Below are 19,339 nucleotides of genomic sequence, written 5' to 3'. Positions count from 1 at the left end.
AGAACTGATAGAGTCCAAGTAACGTTTCCAGACATCAAAACACTGTCTTGACTTTTATATGAATTACTGTTGCAAGTGAGTTGGGCCCATCTACGTCCATGCAGATACCTTTCCTGTTAAAAATGTTAAAGGATAGGGAATATTCTTTATTTCTCTTAAGCAGGTAAGTTTATTTTAGACCTTGGATAATATATTGTTTGACTAAATGGACCTTGAGCTAAGATTATTTTGTCAAACTCTATTTTTCTTATTGTCAGCCAATCCCATAGAAAGACTCAAACCAACAATGAACTGATTGTCTGCGCAGCCAAAGCCTGATATTATCTTATTCCTCTGCACCGTCGAGCTCCATTGTTGTCCAAAAACGATTAAAAACACCAATGAGCCACAGCGTTGCACTGTGTGACACGGACATGAACATGGGCACTGTTGTTTATCTCATTGTGACTCAATCCCACATACACATCATCCTGCTGACATAAACACTCACTAAATTTATCCACCGCTGAAAATAGTTCCCAACAAATGCAAATTTTACTCGTGTTTGAGTAGCGTTTGCTAAAGCTACAGTGCCCAGATGTTACATTACCCTTACCTATATATTTGCATAAGATTTTATAACAGGAAAACAGACTAACACATTGTTGGTTTCAGTCTATGAGAAAATATACACAGACTAACACCAGCCTTATCCTTTAAAAACAGATTAGCTCAATAATATAGGTAGTCTATCTCACATTGAATACTTTTATTTCATTTTTTGAGGATCTTTCTTCATATGTAACCTCAGGATGAGTCTTAGACTAAAACACTGGTATGTTTCTTTAAATCAAACCTTGCATGCGCCCTATCCTCTTGAGATCTGCATATTGGATGAAGTTGAACTACTGCAGGGTGTTGGTTGAACACTTAATCATTGGCCCATTGTTTAACAGCCTCAAACCCATCATGTCATCCAGTTATGTTTAAAGTATCATGTTAATTCACTTTTAGTTTGCAGAATCTTTGCAGATTCCTCCCAGGTTGTGATGTTGAGGTCAAACAGGAATCTTCTTGATGTCTGACTCTTTCTTTCATGAATCATTAACCACACTCTCTCTGCACCAGACTCCGATTCAGAGGAGCACAATTCTGCTCGAGGGGGCTGGCCCCCTCTCTCAGGGACGCGTTCCCACGGCAACCTGACCAGGAAGAGGCGGTCCGCATCATCGCCAACATCCCTGCTATCCAGTCAGAAGTCTCAGAAGAAGAAACACAAGCACTTATCCCTTCTGCTGGAGGAAGCGGGCCTCAGCTCCTCTGACGACTCATTCGACCAAGGTTACTGACCAAATCTTACAGCCCCTCGCTGTCGAGTCAGACAATACTGTCTTTGAGCCTCGTCACACAGCTTGTGTCTTTGTTTGCTTTTCGCTAAGGCAGCTATTTTCAGAATGTGCTTTAGCTTGACGATCCCTACCTCTCTTGCTGCTGGCTTCTCTGCAAAGTTGCCTTTTTTTTAAAAAAAAAAAAAAAAGAAAAAAAAAAGAGTTGACCTATTTCTATGGTGTTTTTTTATTGCCTGGATTGCAAACCGTTTTTGTAGCATTTGTACATTGAAAATTGTGTGAATTGTGAGATTTTTTCATAAAGTTGTATTGCCGTTTGGTACCTATAAGCTTTATTAAAGGTGTTGATTTGATTGGTACAGAAAGCGAAGCGCTGTGGTCCTTGTGTCTGCTTCATCTGTCTGTCCGTCTCTGTCAGTCTGTCCAGCTGCCACTGCACCTCACACATCATTTAGAGTGCTCTGTTCCTCAAATATCCCTTCAGTTGGAAAAGACTGTTCAGCTTCAGGCTTACATTTGAGAAACGGAAACATTATATGTAGAAGATTAGTTGAGAGCACACAGAGCTGAATCTGATTGGACAGATAAGAAGTTTACCTCCTGCTCAGTTTAAATGGTCATAACAAAGAAGTATAATGATAGTTGGCTCATTTTCAAATTTTTTTTGAGATGGTTAGTTACATTTGCATCAAACTAAATGTGTATTGATGATGTGGTGGTTGATGTTGTGTTACTACTCATTCTAAACTTCTTAATGGCACCGAGAGTGATTGAAATAGACGTTGGGGATATTTGGACAATAGAGCTCCTCCTGTTTGTCTACTAAACCTTCAAATAACCCTTTTCCCTTTTACGTTGCTCTCTCAGACACCTTGCTCTGTCCTCTCACCTTTCCCTCCTCACCTTTGAACCCCCCCCCCCTTCCCCTCCCCTCCGTCCTACCCATGATGCTTTGAGTGTCTCTCAGCCTGTTCCATGTGCTTGTGCCGCTGCTGCTGCGACATTACAGAAGCTTGGCAAGGACTAGCGCAGCCTTGAGCCTACGCTACCTCGCTACGGCTAGTCTACGCTGTGGCTAAAGCATTGCTTAAGCTAGACTGTGCTAAGGCCAGGCTGCGCTCTCGCCGCCGCGCTGCCCCCGCCCTGCCTGAGGCCACACCCCTGTCACCTGCTCTGTAAGTAGGAAGTGCCCCTCTATTTTTTTTTTTTTTATTGACCGCTAACATGGACTATGCTGAAATTGAACTTCATACACAGAACATTAACTTTTAGCGTAAATTTTTTTTTGTTTTTTAGTTTTTGTATTTTTTCACTCACAAATTAAAGCTTTTTAAAGAGAGCCATGGTTACCCCCGCTTAACCTGCGTAATGTCTCCTTAAAGGAAGACTTTTGGTGCTCGGCTGGGACAGAGGATGTAACCATGGTTACTCAAACTTCATATGAACATTATACCAAGGGGCCTCACAGGGCTGTCCTCTCAGTGCCTGCCTGTTGTATCGTCTGCTTGCTGCCGTTAACACATAGTGGATTCACAGTATCACATATGCACCAGATCTGGCTCCTAAAATAACTGTTCCTAACAAATTTAATCAAATTTTTAAATGTTTATTCTATTAAAATATTCTCCTGCACTTGGAGAATCAGTTGTTTAATTGAATTCTCTTTCTACTGTTGTTAAGTCAAATAAGCCACGTAAATCAAAAGAGTTCTTGTTTTGGTTAAAGAGCAATTTAGCATAATCTGAAAGTCTCCAGTGATGTCACGGTGTACTCCAGTACACCGTGACATCACTGATGGGTGTGGTTACAGGTGCAACAAAGCGCACTTCTGACCACACCACAGACTTGAACCCTTCAACCAGAGAGGGCAGTAAAACACAACAACAACATCAGCCTGGTGTTGAGTTACTCTTTAATAAAAATCTTCATAATCATACACTGTAACTAATTTTATGGCTGATATTTAACGCTTTAATGTTTGTAAAACTAAAAAAATGAATAAAGTGTGTTATCTGTGGTGCTTAGTGGTTGAAGAAACCCTGTACTGTGCATCCACCCTCAATGTTAACACTCCTAACCCCTGAGGAGATGCTCCTCCTGTTCATCTGTTGGACCTAACTGCTAACTGCCAGCAACACACAGCTAACCAGCAGTATGCTAGAGTGTGTGTGTGTGTGTGTGTGTATGTGTGCCGCTGCCTTTTTGTGTGCTCCACTAGCTTGTCAGAGTTCGAGAAAGAAGTTGGTCATTGCAGTTTTTCACTTCTCTCACTCTGTCACATTCTCTGAAGGATCTTTTAATAATAAATGATATCTGAGTCAGAGTTTCAGCTCATATGGTCTCAGCAGCTGTGTGTGTGTGTGTGTATGTATGTATGTGTGTGTGTGCGTGCGCGACTCACATGCATGTATGCTGTAAATCGCAATTTTTCCTGCTGTATCTTGCTTACTCAGCGTTGCAGGCTGCAGTGGTTTGGACAGTCTGTCTCCTCTCTCTGCTGTTGTTAATGATCAGCCTACATGTTAGGGTGTGTGTATCTGTGTGTATCTGTGTGTGTATCTGTGTGTGTGTTTGTGTGTGTGCGTGTGTATATCTGGGTACTCGTGTAGACAACCTGTTATTGTAAGGTCGAGGCTGCAGGGCTTAATTCAGCCTCTATAACTAGCATCTTGATGGTTCTTCTTTTGTTACTTCATCTTCTCTCTGGTGTACTTTGTGTCTGCAGTCAGTAGAAACAATAGGAAGTGATTTGACCTTTGGCCCAGACCTGCGCTGCAGCCACATTCGTCTCTGAGCTGAAAATCTTTTGTCTGAAACAGAAACCTCTGAGGACGAGGATGACGACGAAGACAACGAGGAGGAGTCGGATTCGGACGACGGTGGCTGCGAGGAGAGCGGACTGGGTCTGCTGGCCAGGTTCGCGGCGAGCGCGCTCCCTGTCAGCTCTGCACCTTTGAGCCTCCTCCATGATGGCAAACACCGCAGCAGGCAAAGCACTCTGGGTAAAAAAACACAGCAGACACAAATCGGTTGTGTGCAAATAAAGAGAAGATTTTTGAAGAAAGTCTTGAGAAGTAGCAACAAAAAAGAGAAAAACACATCTTCAATGTGTCCTATTCTGCACAAACTCTGCTGTTACTGATTTCACAGGTTCCCCTGACAGCGTTCCAGACTATAATTGTGTTTTTTTGTGGTTGAGCAGGTTCAGCGCCTGAGCATTTGTTCAGAATTATGTTATTGATTCATTGTTAAATATTCATTCATTTCTAATTGTCACATCAGGGTGCATGTAATGATTCAGTCTTGAATTATGTATTAGTCTCAAATTGATCAATAGTCCTATTCACAGGGTTATTGATCTCAGAGAATCTAACACCTCAGTTTATTACTGGCTTCATGTTTATGGGAGGATGTGTGTGTGTGTGTGTGTGTGTGTGTCAGATAGGAGGAAGAGTCTTTATATCATGTGACCCTCTCCTCCTTCAGGTTCGTCAGAGTGCGAGTGGTCAGACTCCGGCTCGGACTTGCGGCTGAGAAAGTTCCCCTCTCTTCTGCACGGCAAACGCTCTGCCCCAGAGCTTCCCCTGTTGCCCCCGGCAACCCGCCGCATCGACCAGACCAGCCCCACCAAGCGAGATGAAACGCTGCCAGTCAAACAAAAGCCTCTGGCCAAACCGCGCCCCTCGCCCCGGTCGCCGCGGAGATTCAGCTTCGACCTTGCCAGCAGCTCCGGGTTCGGGGGCTTCAGCGAGGATGAGGGCTGGAACCGACGACGCAGCGAGAGGATATTCCTCCACGACGCCACCACCTCAGCCAGTCAGATGCCTGTGTCAACATCTGCTTCCACCAGTCAGAGCTCCTCTTCCTCCAGCTCAGCCCCACCTCTCACCCCGAAGCCCACCTCCAGACCGAAACCCACTCCGCCCAGCAGAGAGGGGAAAGATGTGGTGAAAGTAAGTCAATAATTCATCGGGTTGTTCCTCGCCAACTGAGACGAGCCTGAAAAACAAAGAGGCTCTGGCCTTTTTTCCCCCTCATCTTCCCTTTCTTTCCTGTCATCATTTTACTCCTCTCCTCCCTCCTTCAAACTCTGGTTCCCTCACAAGCTTTTGTCTCCCTTGACACCTCTGTCTGTGTGTGTGAGAGTGTGTGTTTAAGTGTGTGTGTCAGAGTGCCAGCAGGGTTTCCCACGACTTCAGTCACTGCAGCACTCCCCTGCTGTCTGTGTCGTGTTGCTGACAAGAAAGGACAACTGCAGGCTGCCTGGCAGCATCCCACCCTCTGTGTGTGTGTGTGTGTGCGTGCGTGTGTGTGTGTATGTGCAAAGATGTAAATCTGTCCAGCAGATCCTCAGCGCCGTCATTCATTCATTCATTCATATGCATGTTTTTAACTCTGTATTGTGACTTCTTGTAAACCAGAAAAAGAAGCTGAAGGACTCTCCTCTGCCTGTGAGCCCGTCCACTCTGTGCAGTCCAATCACAGACAGCCCCGTGTCTCTGAGCCTCAGCCCGGCACGCAAGAGCCAACCAAAAGCCAAGACCAAGGCCAGAGAGGTCAGTGGGATGATGGATGAGGTGCAGAGTCATTATCGATGTAAACTTAATTATCCTGGCAAGGACAAAAACCAGAACATTTTTAGTTATTAGGCATAAATGTGCACACACAATCATTACTTTCTAGACCGCACAAACACACATGCTTAGACACATGCAGACACGCATGCAGGAACAATACGTTTCAAGAAATTAAAAGATTGCTTGTGTTGTAATTAACACTCTCGTTTGTTTACTGAGAGAAAAAGAAAACCTCTTGTATTGTGTGATTTCTTTCAAAGTGTTGCATTGCTCTCCATCTGCCACCAGGCAGAACTCTCAAGAGTTTGTTTTGGAAACACCAAAGGTAGCTAAAGTGTTTGTAGGGCTGTTTCTGGTGGTGGCGGTGGGTAAGATGTGCGTATCAACAGAAATGATTGTGTATTCAACAGTATAATTGTTGTAATATGTTACTGTTTCACTTTGAAAAGTTAACTTGTGGTGTATCAGCCTGGTAGTTTTGTGGGCTGCCACAAATTAAACTTAAGTAGCAGATTCACCTTGCAGAAAGTCAGGTTCAATCCACGTCCAGATGTTTGTGAGACAGATTTCACTTATTGATTTTGCAAAATATCTGTTTTTGAGGGAAGAATCATCTTTGCTTTTGGAATATAACTAACAAATTGCATTTTTTTTTCCCCTAAATGAATAATTAGTATAGTGAAATTAAAACTTTTGCGTGTGTTCTTGCAGCCTTCCAGGGGAGCAGTGAGCCGGCTGATGGAGAGCATGGCGGCAGATGAAGACTTCGAGCCCAACCAGGACAGCAGCTTCAGTGAAGACGAGCTCCTCCCACCGCGCAGCAACAGCGTGTCAGAGAGATCCTCGACACCCGGTCAGTACACACAGACACTACTTACACACCTGAGCTTACACGCTAAATGATGAAATGCATATTTATTAACTGCTTGCATGTGGTGGTGTTTCCAGCGCCAGTGCAGTGTGTGCTGGATAAGGATTCTCTGGTGGACGGACTCAGAGTTTTGATCCCGATGGACGACCAGCTGCTGTACGCTGGACATGTGAACACTGTACACTCACCTGACATGTGAGTACACAAGCAGATGTTTAAACTTCAGGATGTACAAAGACCGGTGCACAAAGATTGACTTGTAGCTTTTAATAGTGCAAACAAATATGTATTTTCACTACTAGAGGCGGCCAGGTGCAGTGATTTCCTGCAGGAAATAGTCTGGCTCATAACACCCAGTAAAACCACAACTTGTTGTTTTTACACTTGGGTTTTTGTATGGATTAAACATACAAGATATAACATGTTATTAAGTGAGGAGCCAGGCTAGCTGTTTCCACCTGTCTCTATTCTTTGTGCTAAGCTAAGCTAACCGACTGCTACTAGCTGTAGCTCCATATTTACTGGACAGATATGAGAGTGGTATCAATCGTCTCATCTAACTCACAGCAATAAAGTGAATATTTCATGAACAATTCCTTCACACATGAACAAACTTGCAAACATGAAAACACAAAGCGTTACATTTAGATCTACTTTTGGTCATTTAGCTGGCGCTCAAATCCAGAGTGGCTTAATTAAAGGAAAACAAATAGACTAAAGCCCTGTTCAGACAGGATTAATATTCCAGGGGGATGTGGGTATAAGCTGTGCTCTGTGCTGGACAACAACTGAGCCAAAAGTACTTTAATAGTAAAAGGCAGCACATTCCTCCGCCTGCTTCATATTAAATCAGTCAGAATCAAGGTAATGTATGTCTGGCAAAGAGACTACTGCAAAGAAAGCTGATGAAAGCTCTTCCCATAATCCCTTCCTGCAGATACAGCGTGGTGGTGGAGGGCGAGAGGGGGAACCGACCACACATCTACTGCTTGGAACAACTGCTGCAGGAGGCTGTGAGTAAACTGGATGAAATCTCTGTGTTTATGTAAGACTAAATGCTCTACAGCTCTCCCTATTTCTGGTGATACTTGAGATAGGAGCCACTTAGCAGTTAGAAAAGTGCAGGGTGTAAAGTGAAAGTTAAGGGTCTAGTACGCTTGAAACAAACTATGATGTCCTGGTTGCCTCCCTGGTCTTGCTACATCGACTCTTTATCCGTCTTTTGCACGTTTTTGTAGTCTTGATGAAATAAACCGGGCTCCGTTTGACGAGCCGATGCACACTTTGTGCGAAGTACTCCGAGGCCCTTAGCGTGTGTGAGTGGCTGATGCTGTGTTATGTTGACAATTAAGAGTGCTTTATCCTGTGTGTGCAGATCATCGATGTGAAGCCTCCATCCGTGCGCTATCTCCCAGAGGGCACCCGCATCGCTGCCTACTGGAGCCAGCAGTACCGCTGCCTTTACCCTGGCACCGTTGTCAACGGTACAACAGCAGCACGCAAAACACATACACCCACCACTTACATGATAAGACAATTTAATTGTAACTGGCAGGACAAATAAATATAAAAGATCTTAACAGAGCTGCTCCTTCAGTGATTCTATAATCTTGAGGAATCTGATGGTAATGGAAACATCACTGTTCTGTTCTTATTGAACACTTTAAAGTCATGGAGGTTGAATGCGGAAGTGGAGTGTGATTAAGAGTGAGTGGGTGTGATGCAGTTGCTCAAATCAAAACACAAACACCAACACTGATTTGTGAACTTGTTATTTTTGCATATTAACAGGAAGTTCGGATGTCGACGAGAACGATGATCTCATCACGGTGGAGTTTGACGATGGCGACACAGGCCGCATCCCCCTCTCCCACATCAGACTGCTGCCGCCAGACTACAAGATCCACTGTGAGCACGCACACGCACACGCACACGCGCACACACACATACAGTGACATCTCAGCCAGTCGTGACCTCATTAGATTTTTCCTGTTTCCACTCTCAGTTCTCTGTTGAAACAAGGAAGGAGAAGAGAGAATAACCCTGCCCCCAAACACATACACACACACACACACACACGCAAACCATGATATATTTACCTTGTGTGTTTGTGTGTGTGTGTATGCGTGCAGGCCTTGGATCATGTTTGTTGCTCTGCGTGTGTGTGTGTGTTGATGGTTTTAGCATAAGTGCATAAGTGTTTTCCCAGTAGAGTGCTGCTAACTTACAGATATTCCGGTACATCTCTATTCTTTACACTGGTGTGTGTGTGTGCGTGCGTGTGTGTGTAGTTGTACCTAAGTGGATGTGTTTTCCAGGACTAAAGTCTGATCTGGGCTTCGTGAGTGTCCACATCACATACAGAGAGGAAAATAGGGCTTCCAAAAGGAGAGAAACAACCAGAAGCACTTAGCTTCCAAAAATGAAAATATTGAATGCTGCGTGCAGAAGAGCTTGACGCACATTGTCTGTCTGCATGTTGCATTACAGTCTTTGGCTTCATGTGTACTTGTGTGATTTCTGCACACCAGGAGCTTGAATAAATATTTTCCTTTTTGTAAGCAAGTTCAACATGCTTGATGTTGAGGCTTTGTGGGGGAAAGAACACTGTAGAGTGCACACAGTCAAAAAGACACACAGTTATAGTCCTGAATAGTCGACCATGTTGGCTGCCTTTAAGAGGTGGAAACTTTGCAGGTAACAGACAACAACATGCTTTCATTCAGGTGTTTTTTTTAGTTTTTTTTATTCTTGTCGAGAAGTTTAAAAAGCTGAGATTTCCTGCAGTCTTGAAGAAAGCATGAGGAGCACGTAGGTTAAGTGTGAACTCTGCTTCTGTCCAGGTGCTGAGCCGTCCCCTGCACTGCTCGTAGCCAGCTGCTCCAGGAGGAGAGTCCGCAAATGCAGCAAAGAGGGCAAAGAGGCAGGACCGAAGCCGGACGAAACTCCAAAGATCAAAGGAAAACCTGGTCGCAAACCCAAACCCAAACCAGGTGAGATAAACCAACTGCTTCCTCAGGAGAGATGGATGGATTCATTGAGTAATAAAAGTCTTTCGTCACTTCATTTGGCCTGGAAAATTTAGTTTAGTATCATCATTACTCTGCTTACTAATTTTTATACTAACCAGCTGCTTATCCTACTAATAGATACTATCCTCTGACTCTAATTCTACTTGATGTCTACTTGAATGTGTCAGTGAAATAATTGGTAGTATAATAATTGGACCAAACTTGATAAATCTCCTAAGAAAAAGAATGTAATGCTTCCCACAGGAGGTAAAAATAATGGAGGGAGTGCTTAAAATAAAACTAGTGCTCTGTGCATTAAGCGCTGCCATCACTTTTGCCTTTATTTGAGCTATGCTGCCTTCTTTCTTCTTTGAGTAATTCCACGGGACCAGTAAAGGACATCTCCTCGTACTCCGGAGCCAAATGTGTCTGCATAACGTCATAAAAAAGAGATGGATTTCACATTATTTGGCTCGGCGCTCATCATGGAAGTGCACAGTTTCTCCCCTGACTGCCTTACTTATCCATTTAAGACGGTTGAAAAAGTCTCTCATTTGTGTTTGGTATCAGGAATAATGATAGAAATCAGTTACATGCAGTTTGCTGCTGTCGTTATTTTACATGTTTAGCATAAAGACCACTAAAGAGGTAAAATCAAACATATTTTTGTCATGTTCCTTTGGATTTTTTGTCTTTTTAAAACAATAGAACCAACAAAAATAGCTCAAGGGTCGGAAAAGTCTTCAAACATCTCATATTTGACCATCGCTGTCATCTCTATCAGTTTAATGAATTTGCTCAAACAGCCTCTTTGTTGTTCCATAGTGCTCTAAGTCTGTTATTCTTGCTGTAATATATGGTATGTTGCATGTCTGATTTGCTGACGCCGGCCTTGTTTCTACTGGCTAAGCAGTTCCTAAATGCAATGTTTTCATTTCTGAATTGTATCCTTGCTGATTTGTCTACTGTTCTCAGCACGTGAGGCTGCAGACCACAAAAATCATGAAGCCGCACAATGAAAGCGTCAGCATATCCAGTGTAAAACCCATTTACAGTGTACTTGGGCCAAACTTCTGTATTGTTTTTCCTTTACCAGAGACCTCCACGAATCCAGATGGCCGAGACAAAGCTGATCCTCCGTCTTCCTCCACCCAGCCAGCAGAGAGACCACAGGCTACAACCAAGCCTGCCCAGGACAGGACCTCCTCTGTCCAGAAAGCAGCTCAAGATAAGCCCCGGCCTGCATCCCGGCCAACAATGGGAACCCAGGCAAAACCAGGCCGCAAGAGCTCCACCACGTCCCCCGCAAGTAGCCCCACCCTCCCCAACCCAGTGCCCAGGAAGAGCAGCTCAGTCTCTCAGACTTCTACTGCGAAACCAGCCCGTACTCTCGCTCCTTCCCTCTACCCCTCCACCTATGGAAAGGTCCTGACTGTGGATCTGTACAGCGAACCCAACCTCAGTTCATACAACAGCCAGCGTAGAGAAAGAGAGAATAACTGCAACGTAAGTCCCACCACCAACAGACCGATGTCCAGGCCCAGTTTGGCATCATCTACCGCATCAAAGCCCAGTGCTTCATCTACACCTAGACCCTCTTCTGCTTCCACACCCAAAACCAAATCCTCCTCGGAACATCACAGCAGCTCCAGACCCAGCCTCAGCTCTGGACTCATACCCAGCCCCATCTCCAGGCTGTCAACAAGCAAATCCAGCTCTTCGCTGACTCCCAGACCGTCATCATCATCCTCACTGTCATCATCATCTGCCCCCAGGCCTAAGCTGAAGATGCCGTCCGACCAGCTGTCCTCCAGATCCAGCTCCAGCTCCATCTCCAGGCCCAAGCCCAGTTCGGGGCAGAGTGACATTGGCTCTGTGGTGCGACGGAAGCCCCCATCCGCAGAGCCCCTCGTGAAGCTTGACCATGAAGGCGTGACGTCTCCCAAGACCAAGAAGACCAAGGCTCTGATGTTGCTGGAGGGTCGGGGAGTCCGACGAGATCACACCCCCATCGCCACAGCCACGGCCACAGCCAATCAGAAACTGCTAAAAGCTAAGCTGAGAGCTCCAGACAGAGAGAGTGGTGTGCCAGAGAAAGACTCCAGCTACAAAGCAGCGATGTCGGCTAAAGAGAAGGCAGAAAGTCGTGGAAGTGGTGGTAGAGGACAGGAGATGGACACAAGAGAGGAGAAGGGTAAAAAAGAGGAGAGAAAGGAGGTGGAGAAGAGAGAGGAGAGAAAGATGAAAGAGGAATCTCAGAGTAGCAGCAGCTCAGAGTCGGAGGAAGAAGCGGAGAAAGGGAAGATGAAGCAAAAGAAGAAATGCACCTCCAGCTGCTCTTCCTCTTCTTCATCCTGCTCCGGTTCTTCCTCATCTTCTTCATCATCGTCGTCTTCATCGTCCTCTTCCTCTACTGATGACTCGTCCTGCAGCTCAGATGAAGAGAGGACCCCTACTCCTCCACCAGGCCCCGTCTCCCCACCTCCAGCACAAGACAAGCCAAAAGAAGAGACGAAAGAAGAGGACGATGATGAGGATGAAGAAGAAGAAGAAGAGGAGGTGAAGAAGGAGGTGGAGGTAAAAGTGGAGGAAGAAGAAGAGCCGTCTCCTCTCTCTCGATCTCCCTCCCCCTCAACATCTCCGACTCCTGCTGCTCCTGCTCCGGCTAAACCTGCTAAACCAGCCACCGGAAAAGGCTCCGGGCAAAGGGGCCGTCCTCCAAAACCGAAGCCCAGCGGAGGAGAGGGGAAGGTGGGGAGACCGAAGCGGAGAGAAGGGGTACACCTCCCCACAACCAAGGAGCTGGCCAAACGCCAGAGGCTTCCCAGTGTGGAGAACAGGCCCAAAATTTCTGCTTTCCTCCCAGCCAGACAGCTCTGGAAGTGGTTTGGGAAACCTACTCAGGTGAGGAGAGAAATCTCATGTAATTAGTAAAAAACTGCGGTCGTCATTTTGAGAGACACTGCATTCATCCATATTTATCCCTCATTTCACTCTGTGCTCCTCTGATCCCCAGAGACGTGGTATGAAGGGCAAGGCTAAGAAGCTCTTCTATAAAGCTATTGTGCGTGGCCGAGAGATGATCCGCATCGGTGACTGTGCTGTCTTCCTGTCCGCCGGGCGGCCAAACCTACCCTTTATTGGCCGCATCCAGAGCATGTGGGAGTCCTGGGGCAGCAACATGGTGGTCAGGGTCAACTGGTTCTATCATCCAGAGGAGACAAACCCTGGCAAGAAACTCACTGACAAGAAGGTAAGAGCCTGAAGTTTTTACTTTGGGTCAAAAGAAGGTCAAACTGTGAATTAAATGTAACTAAGCAGAGCGGTTATGAAGAAATAACTGGTATATTATGAACAGACTATATACTTGTGTACACCAGATTCATTCATAGCCATTAAGTCATAGACATTTTTTTTTACCAGACTGAATACATTGTGTGTTTTGTAAGTTTGAAGCTTTTTCCTAAATGTAAAACTTGTTTCGTCTTCAGAACTGGGATCAGATGTGCGGTCAGTCTTTACCAGCAGCTCTGCACTCTTCTATTCAGAGGAAAGACTTCATGGAGGTGAGGAAAAAAATAAAATATTTTACCTGTGGTGTTCAAACCCCTTTTTATTCTAACTATAGAATAGACTAACAGGAGTGTGGACAATATGGTTTACTGATTAAATGTAGTAAATGTTATCAGACAACAAAATACATCAGTTAACTATTAGTTGAATAGAGTGCAAATATATATGTATATATATATAAATCCATGTTTGAGGCAAGAGGGCAGGAGTTCCTCAGTGACATCCCCTGGCCAGAGAAAAATTATGATAATACTAATGAGAGGAAGACAAACAGTGTGACAAGACTTAAACGAACTTGAAGTCATTTTTAAATAAACCTCAGCACTCTGGCTCTAACCTACATCACTGCTCTTTGCGGTTGAGTGGGCGTTTCCATTTGGAAAAACCTGGAAAGGAATGCAGGCGGAGTCGTCCTTTAAGCTGGATGCCTCCGTGGAAACTGAGAGAGCTCACAAGAATGGAAAGTTCAGAGGTGAAGGTGAAAGGCCGGGATCAGTGGTGATCAAGCTGTTGCGTTTTAAGGACAAACGGCTAATCCTGGCCAGGGCAAGATCTAACCTGAAGAACACTTCAGTTCACATCAGCATGGATTTTTCTGAATGAGTGAGGAGGAGAAGAGCTGAGCTACTACCTGCAATGAAGGAGGCAAGAGGAGATTCTGCTATCATCAGCCACGACCACCTAGTTGTGAGGCCAAGGAGCAGTGACTGAGCAGAGAGAAAGCCCCCAATCAACCGTATAAACTGTACTGGATCATTGGTTAATATGAAGTTGGAAAAGCATGATACCGAACCCACTGGAAAAAGTTATAAATAAATAGCTCATATTAATGTCAGGAGTTAAAGAAATAAAGTTAATGAAATATCTATAATAGCTTAATTAATAGTGAAAATATCAAGCCATATTCCCACCAAGGTTAGACCGGACCTGATGGTTCCTAGTACTGAGGCTCTTTGGTTGGAGGTCCATCTCGCTCACTGTAAACAGATTTTTGTTGGCTGTGTCTAAAGGCCCCCAAGTGCAAGTGTCCAATATGTAGAAGAATTATGTTCTGTGCTGATGAAGGTAGCTGATATCAGTAAAGAAATATTTGTCCTTGGTGACTTGAATATAGATTGGCTGTCGGATTCATGCCAACTTAGAAAAAAAGTTGAACAGCAGTGCACTCAGTCGTAATTAACTCAGATGGTGAAGAAGTCAGTCAGAGTGTATTGCAATTATTCTGAGCAAACATCTGCACCTGTATGGACCACATATTTACTAATAACGTCAAATTATGCTCTAAAGCAGCATCTGTCCCTGTAGGGTTTAGTGAGCATAATATTGAGACTGTAGTCAGAAAAACCACAGCTCCCAAAGCAGGGCCTGAAGTACTGTATAAGAGGTCATGTGGAAGATTTTGTGAAAATGATGTTAGAGATATAGAGAATGTTGAGTGGAACCAAGTGTTGGCATTAAATGAGGTGGAAAAAGCCAAAAGTTATTTACTGAACTATTTCTCCCCATGGCTGATCAACATGTCTCATTAACAACATTTACAGTAAGATGTAATACAGCATCATGGATTGATGAAGAACTGAGGGAGTTTATGCATAAAAGAGACGAGCTAAAAAAAAAAAGCTTCAGTAGATTCTAAAGGAACTGAAAAGTGGCAAATTGACTGTGTAATGAGAAATAAAGTTACAAAGTTAAACGGAAAGAAGAAGCATTTTATCACGGAGAGGAAGAATGATGGTAACAAACTTTGGAAAACCCTGAATGAAGTAATGGGCAGAGCCAGGAATAATGCACCTTCTTTCATTGAGGTTAATGGGATTTTCTCAACAAAAGCAAAGAACGTTGCAAACCATTTCAATGCTCATTTTGTGGACAAAGTTGATAAGTTAAGAAAGAAAATGGGTTTCCCGAGTGGGGGAGGCATGTCGTTCCAAATAATAACCAATTCTGTCGTGAGAAACAAACAATGTATTTTTGAGTTCAGACTAATAAAAATGGGAAATGTGGAAAAACTACTTGCGGGACTAAACAATAATAAACCAACTGATAAGGATAATCTAGATGGACAGCTCTTCAAAGTTGTTTCAAATATAATTTCATTGCCAATATGTCATATTTTCAACTTGAGTGTGAAGGAGGGGTTAATCCCCCAGGATTAGAAATCTGCCAAGGTTGTTCCTCTTCTGAAAAACAAACGGGAGAGTTTCTCAGCTGCCAATAGCTGACCCATTAGTATTCTTCCAGTGTGGAGCAAGCTAATGGAAAAAGTTGTCCTTGAACAGATACTACACTATTTTTCACTTAATGAATTAAACTCTGATTTCCAGCCTACCTATAAGGCAGATCACTCTACACACACAGCACTGACAGAGATGATCGACAAATGGTTTTCTTCTACTGACAAGAAAAGAACATTCGTAACTGTATTACTTGACTTTAGTGTTGCATTTAATATCTTAGACCATAGATTATTATTAATGAAACTAACTGCGTATGGCTTTAGTCCAACAACAATCAATTGGATGAATAGCTACTTATCCAATAGGATGCAGTCTGTGGTTATTAATGGTATTTTGTCCACCGCTAAACGCTTACAGTGCAGCGTGTTCCAGGAGAGTTGCCTCGGGCTGCTACTCTTCAAGATTCACAAATGACATGCCATATGTCTTGGATAAGTGCAGTGTTGCTCTATTATCGGATGATACAACTTTAAATTTTGCATGAAATAACATAACTGAGTTAAAGAACACACTTCAATCTGAACTGCAATAATTACTTGACTGGATACGTGAGAACAGACAAAAACAAAAAAGTATGATGTTCAGGGTCAAACACGCCACTAATAATGATAATCAGCTGTGCCTGTCACTCAAAGGCTCGGATATTAAACAGGTTCAAGAGGCAAATTTGCTTGGTGTCACACTCGATTGGCAGCAATTACGAGTGAAACATATTAAAAATATTATTAAGAAAATGGTTAGAGGAGGATATCATGCATCAGAATATGTTCCTCTTTTCTTATCCGTGCCTCTAGAGTGCTAGTGACACAGGCACCTGTTTTATCTCACCTTGAATACTGCTCAGCAGTCTGGTCAGCTGCAGCCAAAAAAGATCTGTGTAAGCTCCAAATAGCTCAGAATAAAGCTGCAAGGCTCGCACTGCCCTGTCCTTTAGGTGTGAGGCAGAGTACAGAGAGAAGCATGCCAGGCTCTCATGGCTCAGTAGAGGAGAGGTTGGCATGCAGTCTAATGGGTTTCATTAGCAATATCTGTTATAGTAAACAACCAAATTGTCCGTATTCACAAATAAATGATCTGAGAGATCAACATAGTCACACTAGCAGGCAGATTAGTAGGGGTTATCTAGTTAAACCAAAACCCAGAACAGATGCAGTGTGCAGATGTGTAGTGTGTAGAGCCATCACGATGTGGATCATTGAAGCAGCCAGGAAGGCAGGTTTTAATAAACTACTAAAAAAAACACATGAACAATAACCCTAACGTTAATTAACCGACCTGAACAACCACAATGGAATGCAATTTGGTGTGTTGTGATGTTTAGTTTTTTAGACTTTTGTCTTGAACAGGTTTTTTATTGAGACTTGTTCTATGTGTTAATTGAAGGAGTTGAAATAAAATGACTTAATGAAAGATTAATTATATTATCATCCTTATTATTGAATTGATAATTGATATATTCAATCATTTTTCTTGCTTGTCTGATTTTTTTTTTTTTGTCTGATGATTTTGTGTATTTCTGGGCTCATTTGGACATGTGCAGTTAATTGTCCAGTTGTGTAGAAAAGAATGAAATGTTTCATGCACAATACATACAATAATTTTAGAATAACAACTTGTATGTCTCTATCGCAGCGCGCCCTCTACCAGTCGTCTCACAGCGACGAGAACGACGTGCAGACGGTCAGTCACAAGTGCCTGGTGGTGAGCGTGGAGGAGTACGAGCAGATGACCCACACGCGCCGCTACGCCGACAGCGAAGATCTCTACTACCTGGCCGGCACCTACGAACCCACCACCGGCATGATCTTCAACACCGACGGAGTCCCAGTCATCTGCTGAACAAAACCAGAACCCTGGCTACGAGTCTCTGAAACCAAATCGCGACACGACACAACAACTTCGGACCACACTAGGACTCAAAACCCGACCCGTGGTCTCCCCAAGTCTAATCACTGCTCTTCACTCATGATGGATCTTTCACCGCCGTGACTCTAACAGCATGATACACTTCAAACAGACTGTCATGAACAGCTACTACTACAGAGACAGGAGACACTACAGACAGTATTAAAAGGAACCTGAACGTCTCCTGTAACATTTGCACACACAGACTCCATCAACATATACTGTTCTGCTTGTGTTCATGGGAAAGATTCAGAACACACATGAGCACTTCAGTCTCCTTTTTCCATGGAAATATACCCTGCATAAACACGTGTACACCCACACCTGCACAGACACATGTAATGTAAATACTCACCCCCATGTAATACACACACACACACACACACACACAGTTATATAGAGGAAAATATGAGTGTTTTATTTTCATGTAATAGATTTATGTCAGAGTACTTTTTTCTAAAGAGGTAAACCGTCGAGAAGCTTTAATGAACTGTGAATGATGATACAGGAGAGACGCCGGTGTCTGTCCGTCAAACAGACGCACACACGCCAGGTGATGTGATGTTGTGATTATGATGTTGCCGTGGTGATGTTACAGTCATGTTACAGTCATATAGAACATGTTACAGACATATAAATGTATCTACAGAACAGCAGGAGCGACAGACGCAGAGAGAAAGAGAGAGAGAGAGAGAGAGAGGTAGAGACTCCTTCCATTGCTGTCCAACAGAGAGCACTTAAAAAAAAAAACGAAAACACTTAAAGTCTATACTCCTTTAATTTAACCCCCTCAATTCCCCTTGACAATCCTAACCTCGGGCAGGCAGCCTGTCCGTGTGCTACTAAAACTTCTGACTCCCTCAGAGACTCAGGCTAAAGAGAGAGGAAGGAATCTTGTACTATTAAAAGCACTTCCCATTTTCATCTTTGAGTTCCTTCTCTTAAAGGAAAAATCCACCCTAACAACACTTAAACACTATGATGTAAAAAAGAAGATGCTGTTGATGCATCTTGCGTTTTGTTGTTTGTCTGTTTTGCTACAACTATACAGGGAGAAATAGATCCTGGCAGAAGCCTCGATACGAGATACGTTGTCTGGAGGGTGTTGAGAGGTATTCTGGGAAACGTAGGACAGTTTTTGTAAGAAGAAATGATAACAGAGTAAAGTCAACACTTTATCACAAACTAACTCCTGGAATGTACTGACAAACACAAGCTGATGTATTAACAGTGAGGGTGGATTTTTCCTTTTTTTTTTTTAAAAAAAAAAGGTGTTTTCACGGTTGTAAACGCTGCAGTCAGTCCAAGACGCATCAAGGTCATGGCACTGATGCACAGTATGAATCTGCCAGCACTGATTAGATCAGTATCATTCAATTTTAACAGTCCTTTTCCACAGTTTGGCTGCAGTGTTTGCAACCTCTATGTGTCCTGTGTTAGATGTTTTTTTTTTTTTTTCTTTTGCTTCTGCTGTTTTATGGATGTTATCCCCCCTTTGATCACATTTCTACCCTCCAAGCAATCAGTTGTATTTCTGACATGAGTGCACTTTGAATGAGCTCCGCTGCAGAGGAGACTCTGCGACTGGGAGGTCTTGTATGTCTTCCTTAGAGTATTTACTAAAAAACCCCCTTCCTCCCACCGCTTTCGCTGCCTCTCCTCTGCATGCCAGCGATGCCCTTCGCCCCCTTTAGACACAGATAAACGAACACATGGACCACGTCCCTTTCACACGTTCTGCTTTTCGGCTTTCTTTTAGCTGCTTATGAATAATTTCTATGTGCCTAGTTTGACCGTTTTTAGGGTGAGACTGTTGAATGTTGTGCTCAGGGTTGTG

General features: G+C 43.7%; 1 protein-coding gene across 3 annotated transcripts in view; it reads left to right on the top strand.

Moving 5' to 3' along the window:
- The window catches only part of tnrc18 (trinucleotide repeat containing 18), a 56,687-nt gene extending 37,928 nt beyond the window's left edge, over positions 1–18,759 (top strand). For all 3 annotated transcript variants that reach the window (XM_044332176.1, XM_044332175.1, XM_044332177.1), the window contains 14 exons: positions 1,108–1,320; positions 4,148–4,330; positions 4,815–5,281; positions 5,750–5,884; positions 6,617–6,758; positions 6,854–6,971; positions 7,714–7,789; positions 8,152–8,260; positions 8,568–8,684; positions 9,620–9,769; positions 10,884–12,691; positions 12,804–13,040; positions 13,279–13,353; positions 17,230–18,759. In XM_044332176.1, coding sequence (XP_044188111.1) covers positions 1,108–1,320; positions 4,148–4,330; positions 4,815–5,281; positions 5,750–5,884; positions 6,617–6,758; positions 6,854–6,971; positions 7,714–7,789; positions 8,152–8,260; positions 8,568–8,684; positions 9,620–9,769; positions 10,884–12,691; positions 12,804–13,040; positions 13,279–13,353; positions 17,230–17,436 — 4,037 coding nt within the window. In that variant the 3' untranslated portion in view covers positions 17,437–18,759. The remainder of the gene's footprint in view (positions 1–1,107; positions 1,321–4,147; positions 4,331–4,814; positions 5,282–5,749; positions 5,885–6,616; positions 6,759–6,853; positions 6,972–7,713; positions 7,790–8,151; positions 8,261–8,567; positions 8,685–9,619; positions 9,770–10,883; positions 12,692–12,803; positions 13,041–13,278; positions 13,354–17,229) is intronic.
- Positions 18,760–19,339: the final 580 nt, after the last annotated feature.

The sequence above is a fragment of the Thunnus albacares genome, chromosome 17 (genome assembly GCF_914725855.1).
Source record: "Thunnus albacares chromosome 17, fThuAlb1.1, whole genome shotgun sequence".
Taxonomy (NCBI): Eukaryota; Metazoa; Chordata; class Actinopteri; order Scombriformes; family Scombridae; genus Thunnus; species Thunnus albacares.
The sequence above is the reverse complement of the archived record's forward strand: the minus strand, read 5'-3'. Positions and strand labels throughout refer to the sequence as shown.